General features: G+C 39.7%; 2 protein-coding genes across 7 annotated transcripts; one reads left to right on the top strand and one right to left on the bottom strand.

Moving 5' to 3' along the window:
- Positions 1 to 1,205: 1,205 nt before the first annotated feature.
- LOC127311982 (serine/threonine-protein kinase STY46) lies at positions 1,206 to 3,491 on the bottom strand. The gene is made up of 4 exons (XM_051342456.2): positions 3,140 to 3,491; positions 2,963 to 3,029; positions 2,004 to 2,114; positions 1,206 to 1,517 (listed from the first exon to the last, which is right to left on the bottom strand). The coding sequence occupies exons 1-4, from the start codon at positions 3,448 to 3,450 to the stop codon at positions 1,452 to 1,454; spliced, it is 555 nt and encodes a 184-aa protein (XP_051198416.1). The 5' UTR covers positions 3,451 to 3,491; the 3' UTR covers positions 1,206 to 1,451.
- A 2,814-nt stretch (positions 3,492 to 6,305) lies between these two features.
- LOC127313574 (uncharacterized) lies at positions 6,306 to 11,825 on the top strand. 6 transcript variants are annotated; one of them, XM_051344060.2, is made up of 13 exons: positions 6,308 to 6,786; positions 6,896 to 7,035; positions 7,834 to 7,911; positions 8,461 to 8,540; positions 9,167 to 9,251; positions 9,358 to 9,777; positions 10,202 to 10,309; positions 10,398 to 10,465; positions 10,611 to 10,698; positions 10,781 to 10,852; positions 10,966 to 11,019; positions 11,103 to 11,202; positions 11,466 to 11,825. In XM_051344060.2, the coding sequence occupies exons 1-12, from the start codon at positions 6,384 to 6,386 to the stop codon at positions 11,190 to 11,192; spliced, it is 1,686 nt and encodes a 561-aa protein (XP_051200020.1). In that variant the 5' UTR covers positions 6,308 to 6,383; the 3' UTR covers positions 11,193 to 11,202; positions 11,466 to 11,825. The 6 variants fall into 6 exon arrangements, 4 of the variants coding, with proteins under 4 accessions (XP_051200022.1, XP_051200020.1, XP_051200021.1 ...); XM_051344061.2 differs by having other exon boundaries at positions 11,450 to 11,825; XM_051344059.2 differs by having other exon boundaries at positions 11,103 to 11,825.
- The last annotated feature ends 743 nt before the right edge of the window (positions 11,826 to 12,568 follow it).

Here is a 12,568-nt window from a genome sequence, read left to right as displayed (position 1 = left end):
AGCACAAAATAATATGAGCAAGTAGCAAAAATCCAATGTTGCCGTAGAAAAATCATCATACACGACCAGCCTGAGTAGCATCGCTGACCCCGGATTGTAGCGATGCCAAACATCGTTAGTAGCAGCCTCGATCACCATCGGTAGGCATATGCAACATCACAGATCTTGGTAGTGCCTGACTTGGTGGCAAGCATGGAACGGGTGAATGAGCGGGCGGCATCTCCGGTGGGATGAAGAAGTTCGCCGCCTCCGACAGCTCGGCCTCACCAGGCAGGGTGGCTAACAAGGCGAGCACCAAGGGAGCTAGCCAAGATCTCCTAGACAGGAGGTAGGAAAAGGATGATGTTGTGGTGGAACTCGTAGACGCGTGGAAGGCTGTCGACACAGAGGATGGAGTGGGTGTGATCCTCGAGGGGAACTAAATCATTTTCCTTATACTTGCACTACTCTATAGGTAGGTTAACGCTTGCTTCAATTTTCATTGGGTTTTGTCGGAACTAGAACAAGCCACAATTTCTTCTTTAAGGATTTGTCTTGAGTCTTGCGTTTTTGCAGGTTCTATACTGCTCCATTATTATTCTATTATGACCCACCGATTAAAATTATGTGTGGTAGGATAGAAGAAGTTGTCGCGAGTTCCATTCAAAGTGGATGACTATGTTCACCCAATTTGTTTGACCTCGACCTCATGTTTCTTTTTATTTGCAATATTGTTATGGTTGTGCATAGCTGAGCGTGTAGAAGCCTGGAGGCTTGTGCCTTCCTTTTCGAGAAATAAACCTTAATCCGACCATGTTTAAAATATGAAATATGGCCATCTACAACCCGTCTAAACAAAAATGTGCATTCTGCTTTTTCAAATACAGATTTTTCTAAACCAAAATGATCATATTTTAAAGTAAAATTATTCGTATAAATATCGTCACATGATACACAACATATTTTCTTTTGAATTTTCTAGGGAACCAGTATAAAGTGTGATATTGCTATGCTCACATGGTGCAAAGTGACCACTTCGGTATAACCTCTTTCCAAAAAAAAGGAAAATTTTGGTATGGGCCAGTGCAAAGTGGAATACGTGAAGTTTGGTCTACCATTTACGTTGTTGCAATCGAATAATTAGAGATCAAGAGACTCAGCGACTAGATCGTTTATTGCATTGAAACATATTACATATAGATGCATACCAATCAGCTCTACTGCTCTAGAGTTTCAAGAGAGATTACATAAATCTGCATGTGCAATCACGAGCAACAAATTACATTGATATGTCTCTTATGAGAATATAATTAACTGTTCTTCTACAAACGTGACTATAATTTTTCTTTGAGAACCACTCAATGCAAGTAGTAGGGGCACACACATTGACATCACAATACACATATAAGTTATCACAAGGCCATTTGGATATCCATTTTATATCCATCTTCAGCAGGGGCATGCTCCAATCCTTATACATTGTACACCTTTTCACGAATCAATTCATCCTCTATCGCTTCGATCAATCCTTTAACATCCTGTAAAAGGGGTATAACTAAAATATGATATGTGTTTTCATGAACGTATCATAACTTGAACCATTGCATAGAAATAAAATGCAAAAACTCACAGATGTGAATAATGCAACAAAGCTCATGGATGTCAGTTCAATTTTTGGAACGGAACCTGAAGCATTGCATTTCAACATACACACAAATGTGACAATATTAATGTTAATGTTTTATTAACTACTTAATTCTCATTGCGTGAAAATCTACTTAACTTATGAACTAGTGTTATTTTTATATCATATAATACTTACCTCTTTTTGAAAACATAACAACAAACTGCATATAAATGTACCAACTTATGTAGATAATAAAAATTCACCATCCCTAATGAAAAAACCATATTTACTTGGAACTTCATGTTTCCATAATGATATATAAGTAGAAATATCGAGATTCATTAATTTTGGCAACATTTACTCATGGTAAATTGGGTAAAAATTTAGAAAAGTTTACCTCCCGAGACCAACCGTCGACATGAAAAATGCTCAAACAGAAGCCATCTATTGTGGTGAAAATATGAGCTTCGCGAATATGAAGTCGGACACAATTCATCAATGTCGATAACTGCACAATGAATAATAGCATATAACATCGAGCATTGAATCGACTAGACCTCACTTTTAAAGAACAAAAAATAGATTGTGTTTTCTACCGTTGGTTATCACTCGTGGAGTATCAACAACTACGCGAGTTGATTCGAAAAAGAAAAAACTACACCAGTTGCCAGATTCACTTCCCCTTCCCTCTCTTTAGCCCACGTACACATGTAAATTATCACACAATTTAATCTATTTAACAATTTCTACGCAACCTCGTAGTTTGAACCCTGCATGTAAGAGCGAAGTGACATCTGATTTCAATGCCACATCATAAATAAATCAGAAAACATATAGATTTTTTCTAGTATTTTGCCAGAAATTATATTTCAGTAATGTTTACCCTAATTTGAGTGATTGTTTGATAAACTTTTTGCCGGTGGGTACTTTTGTACATTAATGCACACTAGTACAAATAAAAACTAAACAGAAACAATTTTAAATAATTTTTATTTGAACTAAATTTATGATATTTTAACTTTTAAAATGTGTTTAAATATCTTTAGTTGAAATTGTTATTTCCTGGTATTGATAGATTATTATGGAGGAGAGAGGGTATGATAATTAATGTAATTATAAATGAGTTGTAAGATTTATGTGTCCTTAAATATACTAGAATTCCAACATAAAAAGATGAAGTATGTTTCCGTTTGAAATTCGTATTTCAAAATCTAAAAGCAAAGAACGAACATCACTTAGTTGATGCTCATGTTTAATTATTACTACACCGTACCTGTAAAATTCGCCCTTGTTTCAAAATCTGTAAGTTTGTAGATAAAACTAAACACTCAAAACCAAAACTAATAAACCGATCACCTGGCTAAGGAGTCCTGGTTTGTCGCGAGAAGCAAAGATAATCTCATGAACAAGCAATTCCTCTTGCCTGTGCCCAGAGGAAGTTTGAGGTTTCAAAACGTATCCATTAATTAGTTGCTGAAACCAAGTACAGTATATAACTAATCACACTGTACTATGCGTAAGAGACGTTTGTACCTCAGCTCCGGCAGCGTCGGCTGTTCATCGGGTGGACCGCCGCCGAAGCCGTCGTCGTCGTAGGGGAGCCGAACGCGTTGTATGAAGCGTGCGTGGGCGGCGATGCGCTTGTTTGCGGCGGCGTCCGAGAGGACCTTCCGGTCGAGCAGCACGTCGTCGGGCCCCGGCCACATGTAGCGGGTAGTCAGGTAGCTCGACGGCAGGCGATCAAAGTGGCGGCGGAAGGAGGAGAGCTCCTCCTCCCGCAGCTTTCCCGTTCCCACCAGCCCGTGGTACAACGCCCGGATAGCCTCCGCATCCGCCTCCTCCATTACGGCCAGCCGGCGGAGAAGAAGATGATATCACGGGACGAGCCACCTCCTCCGGTTATGCGGCTCAGCTAGTCGATGATCGAGCTTGTTATAGCTGGGTTGGTACGTACGTGGACCAGTAAAGCAACGACATCTCACAGCCATTTATTTGTTAAAAAAAGAAAGCGAGGTCGGCGCCTACGATGGGTACATTGATCGACGGTAACAATGCACTTCATAGATCCATTCGCGGCATCTGAAAAAAGCCAAGGATATTGACTCTTATTTCTCTCGCTTAAAATAATTGCTGACGATGGATCCCCTGTCACAGTCATGTATCGACAAAACATGCGGCGTACGATTGATCCATCGAGCGATGATTTCCATGAACTGGTATATTCATTCATTCTGGTTTTACATAGGAATCTGCCATTGATTCTTGTCTTTATACTATCACTCAATTGATTCTTAACTCGGGCAGTACAGTTGTCGCGGAACGTACGTGGAAAGACAAGAGAAGCGAAAAGTGTTTTATCTCCCGAGCTCCGGTGCTCTTGCTATGTTAAGAAAAATTTAAAAATATTCTTACAAGTTATAAAAATCATGAAAATAATTCTGGAGACTGTCATTGATATATTCCACAATCATGCAAAATCCCAATCCGATTTTTATTTTATTTTGAGCTAGATAAAAATGACAAAATCTGATATGTTTTGAAGATTTGAAAATGACTATTCAGATCTACAATTTTGTCATTTTTGTGTAGCCCAAAATATTAAGTATTTGAAATTTATTTTTTGCACGCTTGTGGGATACATCATTGACTATGTGCGGATTTTTTTCCAGAATTTTTTGAAACTGAAAAATATGATTTTTGTTTTTTTAAACGAGATCACTGGTGCCCGTGTGCACCAAATCTCTGTCCATAAAACCGATTCTTCTTTGTTAAGAATGATATATTTCTTCCCTTACAGCTCCACTATCATGGGACCAAAGCCCTTTCTGGGGTGAGTTGTTTCTTAGGTTTTTGTTAAATATTTTTTCTTCGGTTATTCCTACTTGCTTATTTTTTGTTTTATTTTTGTTGTTCTTCTCGATTATTCTTTCACTATTTGGTTCTCTATACTCATTTCTTATGCACTTCTTAGTAATGTATTTTGTTTCCATGTGTTCCATAAACCATTTGTCTTTTATGTTACCATTTTTTATATAATATCTGAAAATATTTTCCATTCTAATGGTGTTTTTTTCCTTTTTCAAAAATAACAAAGTTATCACTAGTAAATCAATTATATTCGTGTGAGTTAGATAAATCTTTTGTTTTTGAAGATATAAATTTTTATTTAGAACACATGCACATTTCTTCTGGAATACATATTTTCCCGGATGTACACTCTAATATAAAAAGATTTGGTGCAAAATGTTTTTTTGATTTACTTAGGTGATTTTGCGTGAATATTTTATTTGATACACGTGAAAAAATCTCACGAACTTTTTGAAGAAATCAGAATAGATTTGATTCTTTTGGCTATAAAATGTGAAGGAGAGTTGTACATATTTTTTTTCTCGATGTTGTTGTTATGGAATAAAGAGTAATTAGGGGGTGTATTTAGGCATGTTGTCAAAACAAAGATTAGTAGGGGTACGTATGATGGTCTTATAGGGATGTCATTGTAGAGAGACACACCTATAAAGATGTTTTTGGAATAAGTTCATTTGCCTTGACAGAGCGAGGTCTTGTTCTATGTTAGGAAACGTCAAGACAGGCATGAGTCGTCCAAGACTCCTCGAGGCCAACTCCAATCTTCTATTCTTCACCATTGATCCTAGAGCTCATTAAATTGTTTTTGTAGCTCTAGTGTCCTCCCCTTATTAAGATTCAAGCGAAGAGTGGATGGAGTACACTATTAGGGTTTGGGTAAAGGACCAAAGGTACCCTCTACGAGTGTAGGTCGAGCATAAATCGTGAAAGTTTGGTTCGCCTAGTGTATGGTGTGATAAGGGATCGATAGGAGAAAAATATATTTCATAATTTATGTTTTGTTATATGCTAAGCGATATTACGCGGGATCCAGATAAAGCTAACCATCCAAAAACACATACAAACACAAAGAGAGTGTAGCAAGGTTTCTTAAGCATACCATTGTTTGCATTGGCGAATCTCGTAGGGTGAACTTGTGGGCCTTTCAGCCATGACCCATATGTCACACAAATAAACTGTTGGGGCAAAAAAAACATGTTTTTTTTAGGGAAAGCCATCATGGCAAGCTTTATTAGTCGGAAATCACAGATACATCATTCGCTAATACATGCATAATACAATCAGGGGAGTCGTCAAGCCTCCCAATTTACTGATTACACCTCTGATCTACTAGCCAGCACATGCGCTACCACATTAGCTTCCTTACGACAATGGCTAAGAACAACTTCCGCAAAATTACCACAAAGAAAAGTACACTCCTCACATATTGTCGCTGCTGGTCCAAGAGAGTTGCCTCCATTCTTCATCGCTTCCATAACATCATCACAATCCGAGTTTCCCTCTATTCTATTGGCAGCCCGTTTTGGCTTAGTAACAATAGTCCATCTCCAAGCGGCTGAGCTTTTGCAGTTGGATCAGAAACAAAAAAAAAAAAAACACCACAATTGCTTGCCGCCACAAAAAAAGAAAACATCTTTCATCACGCATGATTGCACCAGTACTTCCTTTACCCTCCTCATAACTAAAACTTGCATCAACATTCAGTTTTACAAAATCCTCTTTTGGTTTAATCCACCTATGCCTCACAATGCCACTTCTCTTTCTCTTTACAAAAAAAAAAAAAAAAACAAAAAAAAAAAAAAAACAGCACTGCTGCCGAACGCCGTTCCCCAGTTTCCGTTTCCACCACCCGCGCCTCATCCACTGCAACATGTGCTCGACGGATTCCCTCTGAGTCTCACACCACGCCGCCATGGCGCTCGCCCTCCTCTCGCCGCCACTCCACCACCCACTCCGCCCGCTCAACCCTCCACCGCTCGCATGCACCACCGCGTCCAGCACCGGCTTCTCCTTCTTCTTCCCTCCCGCCCCGCGCTGGAGGGCCAGCTCCGCGGCCGCCGGTGATGGCCCCGGCCCGTCAGAAGCGGCGGGCGACACGCCCCTCGACGCCGACCTCCTCAGGCGGGTCTCTGCGGCGGCGGACGCGGACCAGGCGCTGGACATTGTCGCCGAGTCGCTGGGTGGGGCGGGCTCCGGCCCGAAATCCTCCCTGGACGCGTCCGACTGCAACGCGATAGTCGCGGCGGCGCTCGACCGCGGCAACGTCGACCTCGCGCTCTCCGTGTTCGAGGCGATGCGGTCCGGCTTGGCGCGAGGTGAGCTGAGCCCCCCTTGGCCATTCTGCCATTCTAGTCGTGAATTCTTTCTGAATTCTGAGTCTTGCCTGAGTGCTGAGTCTGGCCGGTGTCCGACGCTGAGCTGCAGTGGGGCGCTGGAGCTGGGCGAGGCCGGACGTGCGGACCTACGCGTTGCTGGTCCAGCGGCTGGCGGCGGCGCTGCGTGTCTCTGATGCTATCAGGATTGTCGGCTACGTCTCCCGTGCTGGTGCGTCTTCCGCAGAGGAGGTGAGATTTCGTGGCAGGAACTCATGTGTTACTCCAATATTGTATCATGTACCGCATCATGCTCCAGTATTGTGCTACTAGTATTATATCATTTGATTTCTGACCCATTGTCATGTAGTGTCAGAAACCTTCCGTTCCAACTTAACTGATATATACCTAGCACAACAGCACATCCTTTTTGTAGCTAACCCAAAATACACGGGATCAAGCTAGACGAATTGAGCTAGTTAGCCAATTCCAAACTTAAAAAATAATAATACATGGGATCAAGTTTGAAATGCTTAGGATCAAGTACTCTTAAATGTGGCCAACTCGTGGTTTGCAGAAGGTACACCTTAGTTAATAGTTCGCGGGGCACAGCGTGTGAAATCGACTCAGAGACATTCTAACTGTGGCAATTATATTTTTGTTGGGAAGCTAATGTATCAAAATAATCATGTTGCAGTTAAATATTTCCTGAATATGTTTCATCTGAATCAACTAGTGGAAAATAGAAAAAAGAGTACAATCTTTTCTTGTTTCAGGCAGTCTCTACTTTCAAACACTTTTGCAGTATTAATATCACAAGATTGCGCACAGGCACAACAATTCCAGTAGTTCTGAATGTCTTAGTTTTTTTTTCCCAAAAGGGGAACGTAGCCCTGGCCTCTGCATTGAGTGATGCACATAGCCTTTGTTTTTTTGATAATTCTAGTTTCTGGCCCCATCTTACTTTCGGAATTAGAATATCCTATATTAACATGTGGATACCATCGTGCATGGAAATATCTTTAGAATAATGCATTTTACTTACTTCAGGTCCGGTTTGGGATAACTGTTTGCTGTCCAACCTGTATGGTGGCAATTGCTGTTGCTCAGCCTCAGCATGGAACACAGGTTTGATGCAGTAAAACTATCTTGCGTTACATCTCGTTGAATAAATGAATTCTACTTGTTAGCTTGCACAACACGATCTTCTGTAAAAATATCCACAACTTGGATATGTCATGATATGTAAGAGACCTATAGGTCACTTAGAACAATAAGATGGAAAACAGTGTGGCCTAGGTAGCTGTTATATATTATTAGCACATGAATCAACGTGTCGCATCCAGAATTAGGTAGGGGAACAAAAATAAAAGTTCTAGGAATATAAATGCTTCTAGATCCGCATGCAAATAGCAATAACTGTAGTCTTGTTTTGTAGTTCTGTCCCTCACTGGCGCATAGTCAATTGACAGCTTTAGTAAAGTGTTTAATATCCTGACACAGATCAAATTCAATTTTATAGGGATGATCATTGTGAAAAAGGAAAACAAATGTGTTCCTTCTTTTATGCCTAGCCACGCTGAGAGATGACAGCATGAACAAGAAAACTTTCATTATTTTTATTTGGAAGCTTAGAATGAAAATTTAGTTTAGTATTTTTATTCGGATGCTCTTCAGGTGGTTTCATGTTCGAAGTGCCGGTACCAATATGAACTACTTTCTGGAGACATTACAAACATCGAATCTGAAGAAGTGAGGTTAGTGAGTGTGAGACATGATTTATTCTCTCAGCTATCTCTTGGAATTTATTGTTGATTATTATAACTTTTTTGTATATTTAGCTATGATTATGATCACTATTTTTTAGTAGTAAATAATAAGTACCTCCGGCAGCAACATTCTAATAAAACAGGTGTCTTTTTCTGTAGTTGAGAAGGCTAAGTCTAACTTGTGTTAGAACTTCAGAAATACTCGATATGTTAATTAGGATTTATATCATAATGAGTCATTGAAAATTTTAAGGTTAATCAGTATGATCCATTCATGGTCTAACTGATACTTTTTCATGCCTTGAGGATGGCACGATAGGCGAATCTATATTGCTCTATGAATTTCGTTGCCGGGCGCAAATGTCCACTTTCCAGGACGCCAAAACTTCCGGACACCAAAATTAAATATGATAACTGCATTTTGTTCTTAAATGTAACTCTTCGCTTCCGCCCTTTCAATGACTATTCATCCTCTGAGTACTCGAGCAGTTGTGTTAATTTATTGTTACCTCACAATACTATTTTTTAGTTACTTGTTTCACTTTTCCTGCTGTACTGTACATGATGTTGCTTCTAATATTACTTTTCTAAGGATCTCCTCCTGCCGAACGCAGCATGGACACTTCAGCTTTTGAGAAGGCGTTGCAGTTCATAAATGTGATGAAAGATGATCTTCCAGCTGCTGTTCACTCTATTGTGGTAGGTTCCCTTTCCAAAAATGCATAGTACAATTTTTTCTAATATCTTTTTGCGTAGTAGAACTTACTTTTATTACTTATATGTTCTTGCGTCATCTGTGTTGTAGATCCGCACACCCTCAGGAACAGCCCGCACGCATAGATTTGCTACCAAGACTGTGGAACTTCCTGCTCAAGGAGGAGAAAGAGTGACCATTTCCTTGGCCGCCCCAGCTAATGTTTATCGTGAAATGGGTCCCCTCAAGATCGCGGCACGCTCAAAAGGGTTTAGTCCAGGAGAACCCATGTGCCTCACTAACCACGTCAGTGGACAGGTCTCAAAGCTACTAAGGCCGCCATCGAAGAATGTGGGACCATTTGTTCTTACTCCGTATCTATTTGTCGGTGCTCTTGCTTTGCTTGCTTCTGGAGATGCTGTTTCTGCATTCATTGATCCAAGTCTCCCTAGACTAATTACAGCAACTGCCATTGCATCAGCTGCTGTAGGAACAACTCTCAATCAAGTGATCCTGCCAGAGACTCGAAAGGTATATTTTGATTCCATGTAGCATAAACATCCTCAAAGTTTTTTCATTAAGGAAATGAAACAAAGTGCGAACATTGTAAGCAGGTAGGTAAAGCGCTAGACTCGTGTATTGGCAATAAGTATGTTACTTATTAATATTAGCCTGTTCCATCTTGCTTTGTTGTTGGATTAGCTCCACCCAATCTTGCCATTGCTTGTTGACAGCGACACTACTACTCATTTGGCTAATATTACTGTTGGACAACACCCATTTTAAGTCTTGTTCCACTATATTTTCAAATATTTTATCCAAAAATCTTAATCGCACAATCAGCTTGAAAGTCTTCTTCTGGTGATTAACATCAACATCGTGACTTACAGTCTGAAGTTAGAAACTATGAAGTGTATTATCTGTTCTGCATGATTTAAGTCTTGTGTTTGTCCAGCTTCCCCAAAAGGCAGTAGACATAGTCGCTGTACGGCAGAAACTCTTGTCTCAGTATGACATGCTTCAGAGTCGTCTTACGGATCTGAAACAGCTTACTGAAAAAGAGGTTTGTCTCTTTAATCTATGTAACCAGTATATTTTCTGCTAAGCATAAAACTTTGGAAAGCATAGTGTTCAGAGTTATTTCATCGAAGGTGTGGATGCTTGCAAGAATGTGTCAGTTGGAGAACAAGATATTAGCAGTAGGCGAACCATCATATCGGTAATTCTTACAAAAGATCCATGATCTAACATGTTCATCTATCGTAGTAGTTTAGCCTACTTAAAAACACTCTTTTATTAGAATATTTCCTGTTCTACTGCAGTATTTTACTATGAGAATTAAGCGTTGTACAAACTAATTTCAGTGCTCGACGTGGTAGACTGAAGAATGTACGAAAAAGCTTGGAAAGTACGCTGTTGGCAAAGATTGAGCTGATGGAAAGTTATGCGAAAGTAATACAAGAAATTGTGCATAAATCTACATACATTTCACGTTTAATCTAGCAGAAATAAAATGTTAAATATGCTATTGCAGTTATGTTCTATGATTGAAATTGAAGTTGAGATGGACTCTGATGTTCTCGTTGCTGAAGCAGCTACTGGTGCAGTAAGTAGTTTAATCCATCCTATCAATGCATATAGTATATACCTAAAGTACCATTGCGTTTGTTTTCTTATATATTCCTGGCAGATAGCTAATTATCAGCATCATGGTTTCAGGAAAGGATATCAGAACAAATTCAACAGTTAATGGAGATTGATAGTCTTGAAGAGGTGAGAAATACTTTCTTCCCAAATTTTTATTGACCATAACACTGTTTATAAGGAACTAACATTTGGTTCTGAAATCATTGTAGCAATGGCGCATACAAGCTGAGGCTAATGATGAAGCAGAAAGGCTTCTTAGCTCAGATTCTTCGGAAGCATTGTCTGCTGAGCATGTATAATGAGATTTTGGTAATATGCAAGAACGTTTATTTGTTTTTCATTTGCCACATATCTCAGTAAAATATACATTTTCACTTTCAAACTAAGAAACCTTACTGGGCTGGGCATAGTGACTTAAGAAGATAGTTCTGATGCAGAAGACAGATTGATTATTGTGTAGAACCATGTGTTTTGCATACAACAGAATCAGAGTGAATACTGAGAAGAATAGAAACATGTTTTTTTTTTCATCTACCAAGCACATTCCCCCTTACAGACACTTGACAGTACAGATGAGGACAGACTTGTAGATGGAAATAAAGGAAGTATGCTTACAAGGAGACAGACAATGCCAAATTCCTGGAGAGGCATGGTGCGTTCAAGGCAGTTCAAGGACTGGTGCTGAGTTTCCTATTTGATTTGCAGCATGTTTTCTTTGAACTAGCAAAAAAAATATGATACTCACATATAAATGGCTCATTGTAACCTCTTAACACCATCGTGTTAAATTGTGGGACTGTAATTGTACATAAGTGCGTAAACTGAATCGCATCTCATTTTATGCTGTGTGAATGTTTGCAGATCCTGTAAATTGATGTTTGTAAGCAAATCTGGAATAAATGTGGCTGAAAAACAGCAATTGAACTCTGTAATTCTGGCTGTTCATACTCTCGTTCGCTTCATGTCAAAGCTGCGTCAAAGCTGCTAGAGCCTGGAGAGGGAGGTAGCGTAAAGTCCAAGTTATATATGCGAAGAAATGACACAATTACATGGTACTGGTATCCTTGGCATATAGTTATGTGATTTCGCCGGATGAGGAAAGGAGACCACTATCTGATCTACCCCGCGCAATGCGAGGAAACCTCGTCGTTTATTATGTTGGTGGCATGGTGAATCGATCTGGAAGCACCGAAACACTGTTATCTTTGACACCGCGAACCCTAGCTCTAGTAGATTCCTCAACACACACCATGAGCCCTAGCTCTAATAGATTCCTAAACACAATTCGATCCAAGGCACGAGCTTGGGCTTTGGCAGGCGCAATTTGCTTGAATGCATCCCTGCCATCGCTTACATCTAAATATGTTTAACTCATTCTTCTATCAATGCATCCAAACATGTCAAATCACATACGTACAAGAAACATACTGAGTACCATCAACATCAAGAGATTACAAGATCTGTAAACTATGAAAATTACAAAGCATCGAAACATGTATAGTAGCTTTTTGGGCTTTGCGCGAATTTTATGTGATTGAACATAAATAAAGCAGATAAGTCAGTGTCTTAAATTACTCACAGATAACACATTGGGTTCAAGATTTCAACATTCTTGCTTAATGGTAATCCTCTCTTTTCGATTCATACAACAAACATACTGGAGTACCGTCAACAT

Source organism: Lolium perenne, chromosome 7, assembly GCF_019359855.2.
Source record: "Lolium perenne isolate Kyuss_39 chromosome 7, Kyuss_2.0, whole genome shotgun sequence".
Classification (NCBI taxonomy): domain Eukaryota; kingdom Viridiplantae; phylum Streptophyta; class Magnoliopsida; order Poales; family Poaceae; genus Lolium; species Lolium perenne.
The sequence above is the reverse complement of the archived record's forward strand: the minus strand, read 5'-3'. Positions and strand labels throughout refer to the sequence as shown.

Coding starts and splice junctions, on each gene's coding strand:
- LOC127311982 (XM_051342456.2), bottom strand. CDS start 3,450: ATGGAGGAGGCGGATGCGGAGGCTATCCGGGCGTTGTACCACGGGCTG. Junction 3,030..3,139: donor CCGACGCTGCCGGAGCTGAG/GTACAAACGTCT, acceptor CTCTGGGCACAG/GCAAGAGGAATTGCTTGTTC. Junction 2,115..2,962: donor AACCAGGACTCCTTAGCCAG/GTGATCGGTTTA, acceptor TTCATTGTGCAG/TTATCGACATTGATGAATTG.
- LOC127313574 (XM_051344060.2), top strand. CDS start 6,384: ATGGCGCTCGCCCTCCTCTCGCCGCCACTCCACCACCCACTCCGCCCG. Junction 10,310..10,397: donor AACAGCTTACTGAAAAAGAG/GTTTGTCTCTTT, acceptor ATTTCATCGAAG/GTGTGGATGCTTGCAAGAAT. Junction 10,699..10,780: donor TGATGGAAAGTTATGCGAAA/GTAATACAAGAA, acceptor ATGCTATTGCAG/TTATGTTCTATGATTGAAAT.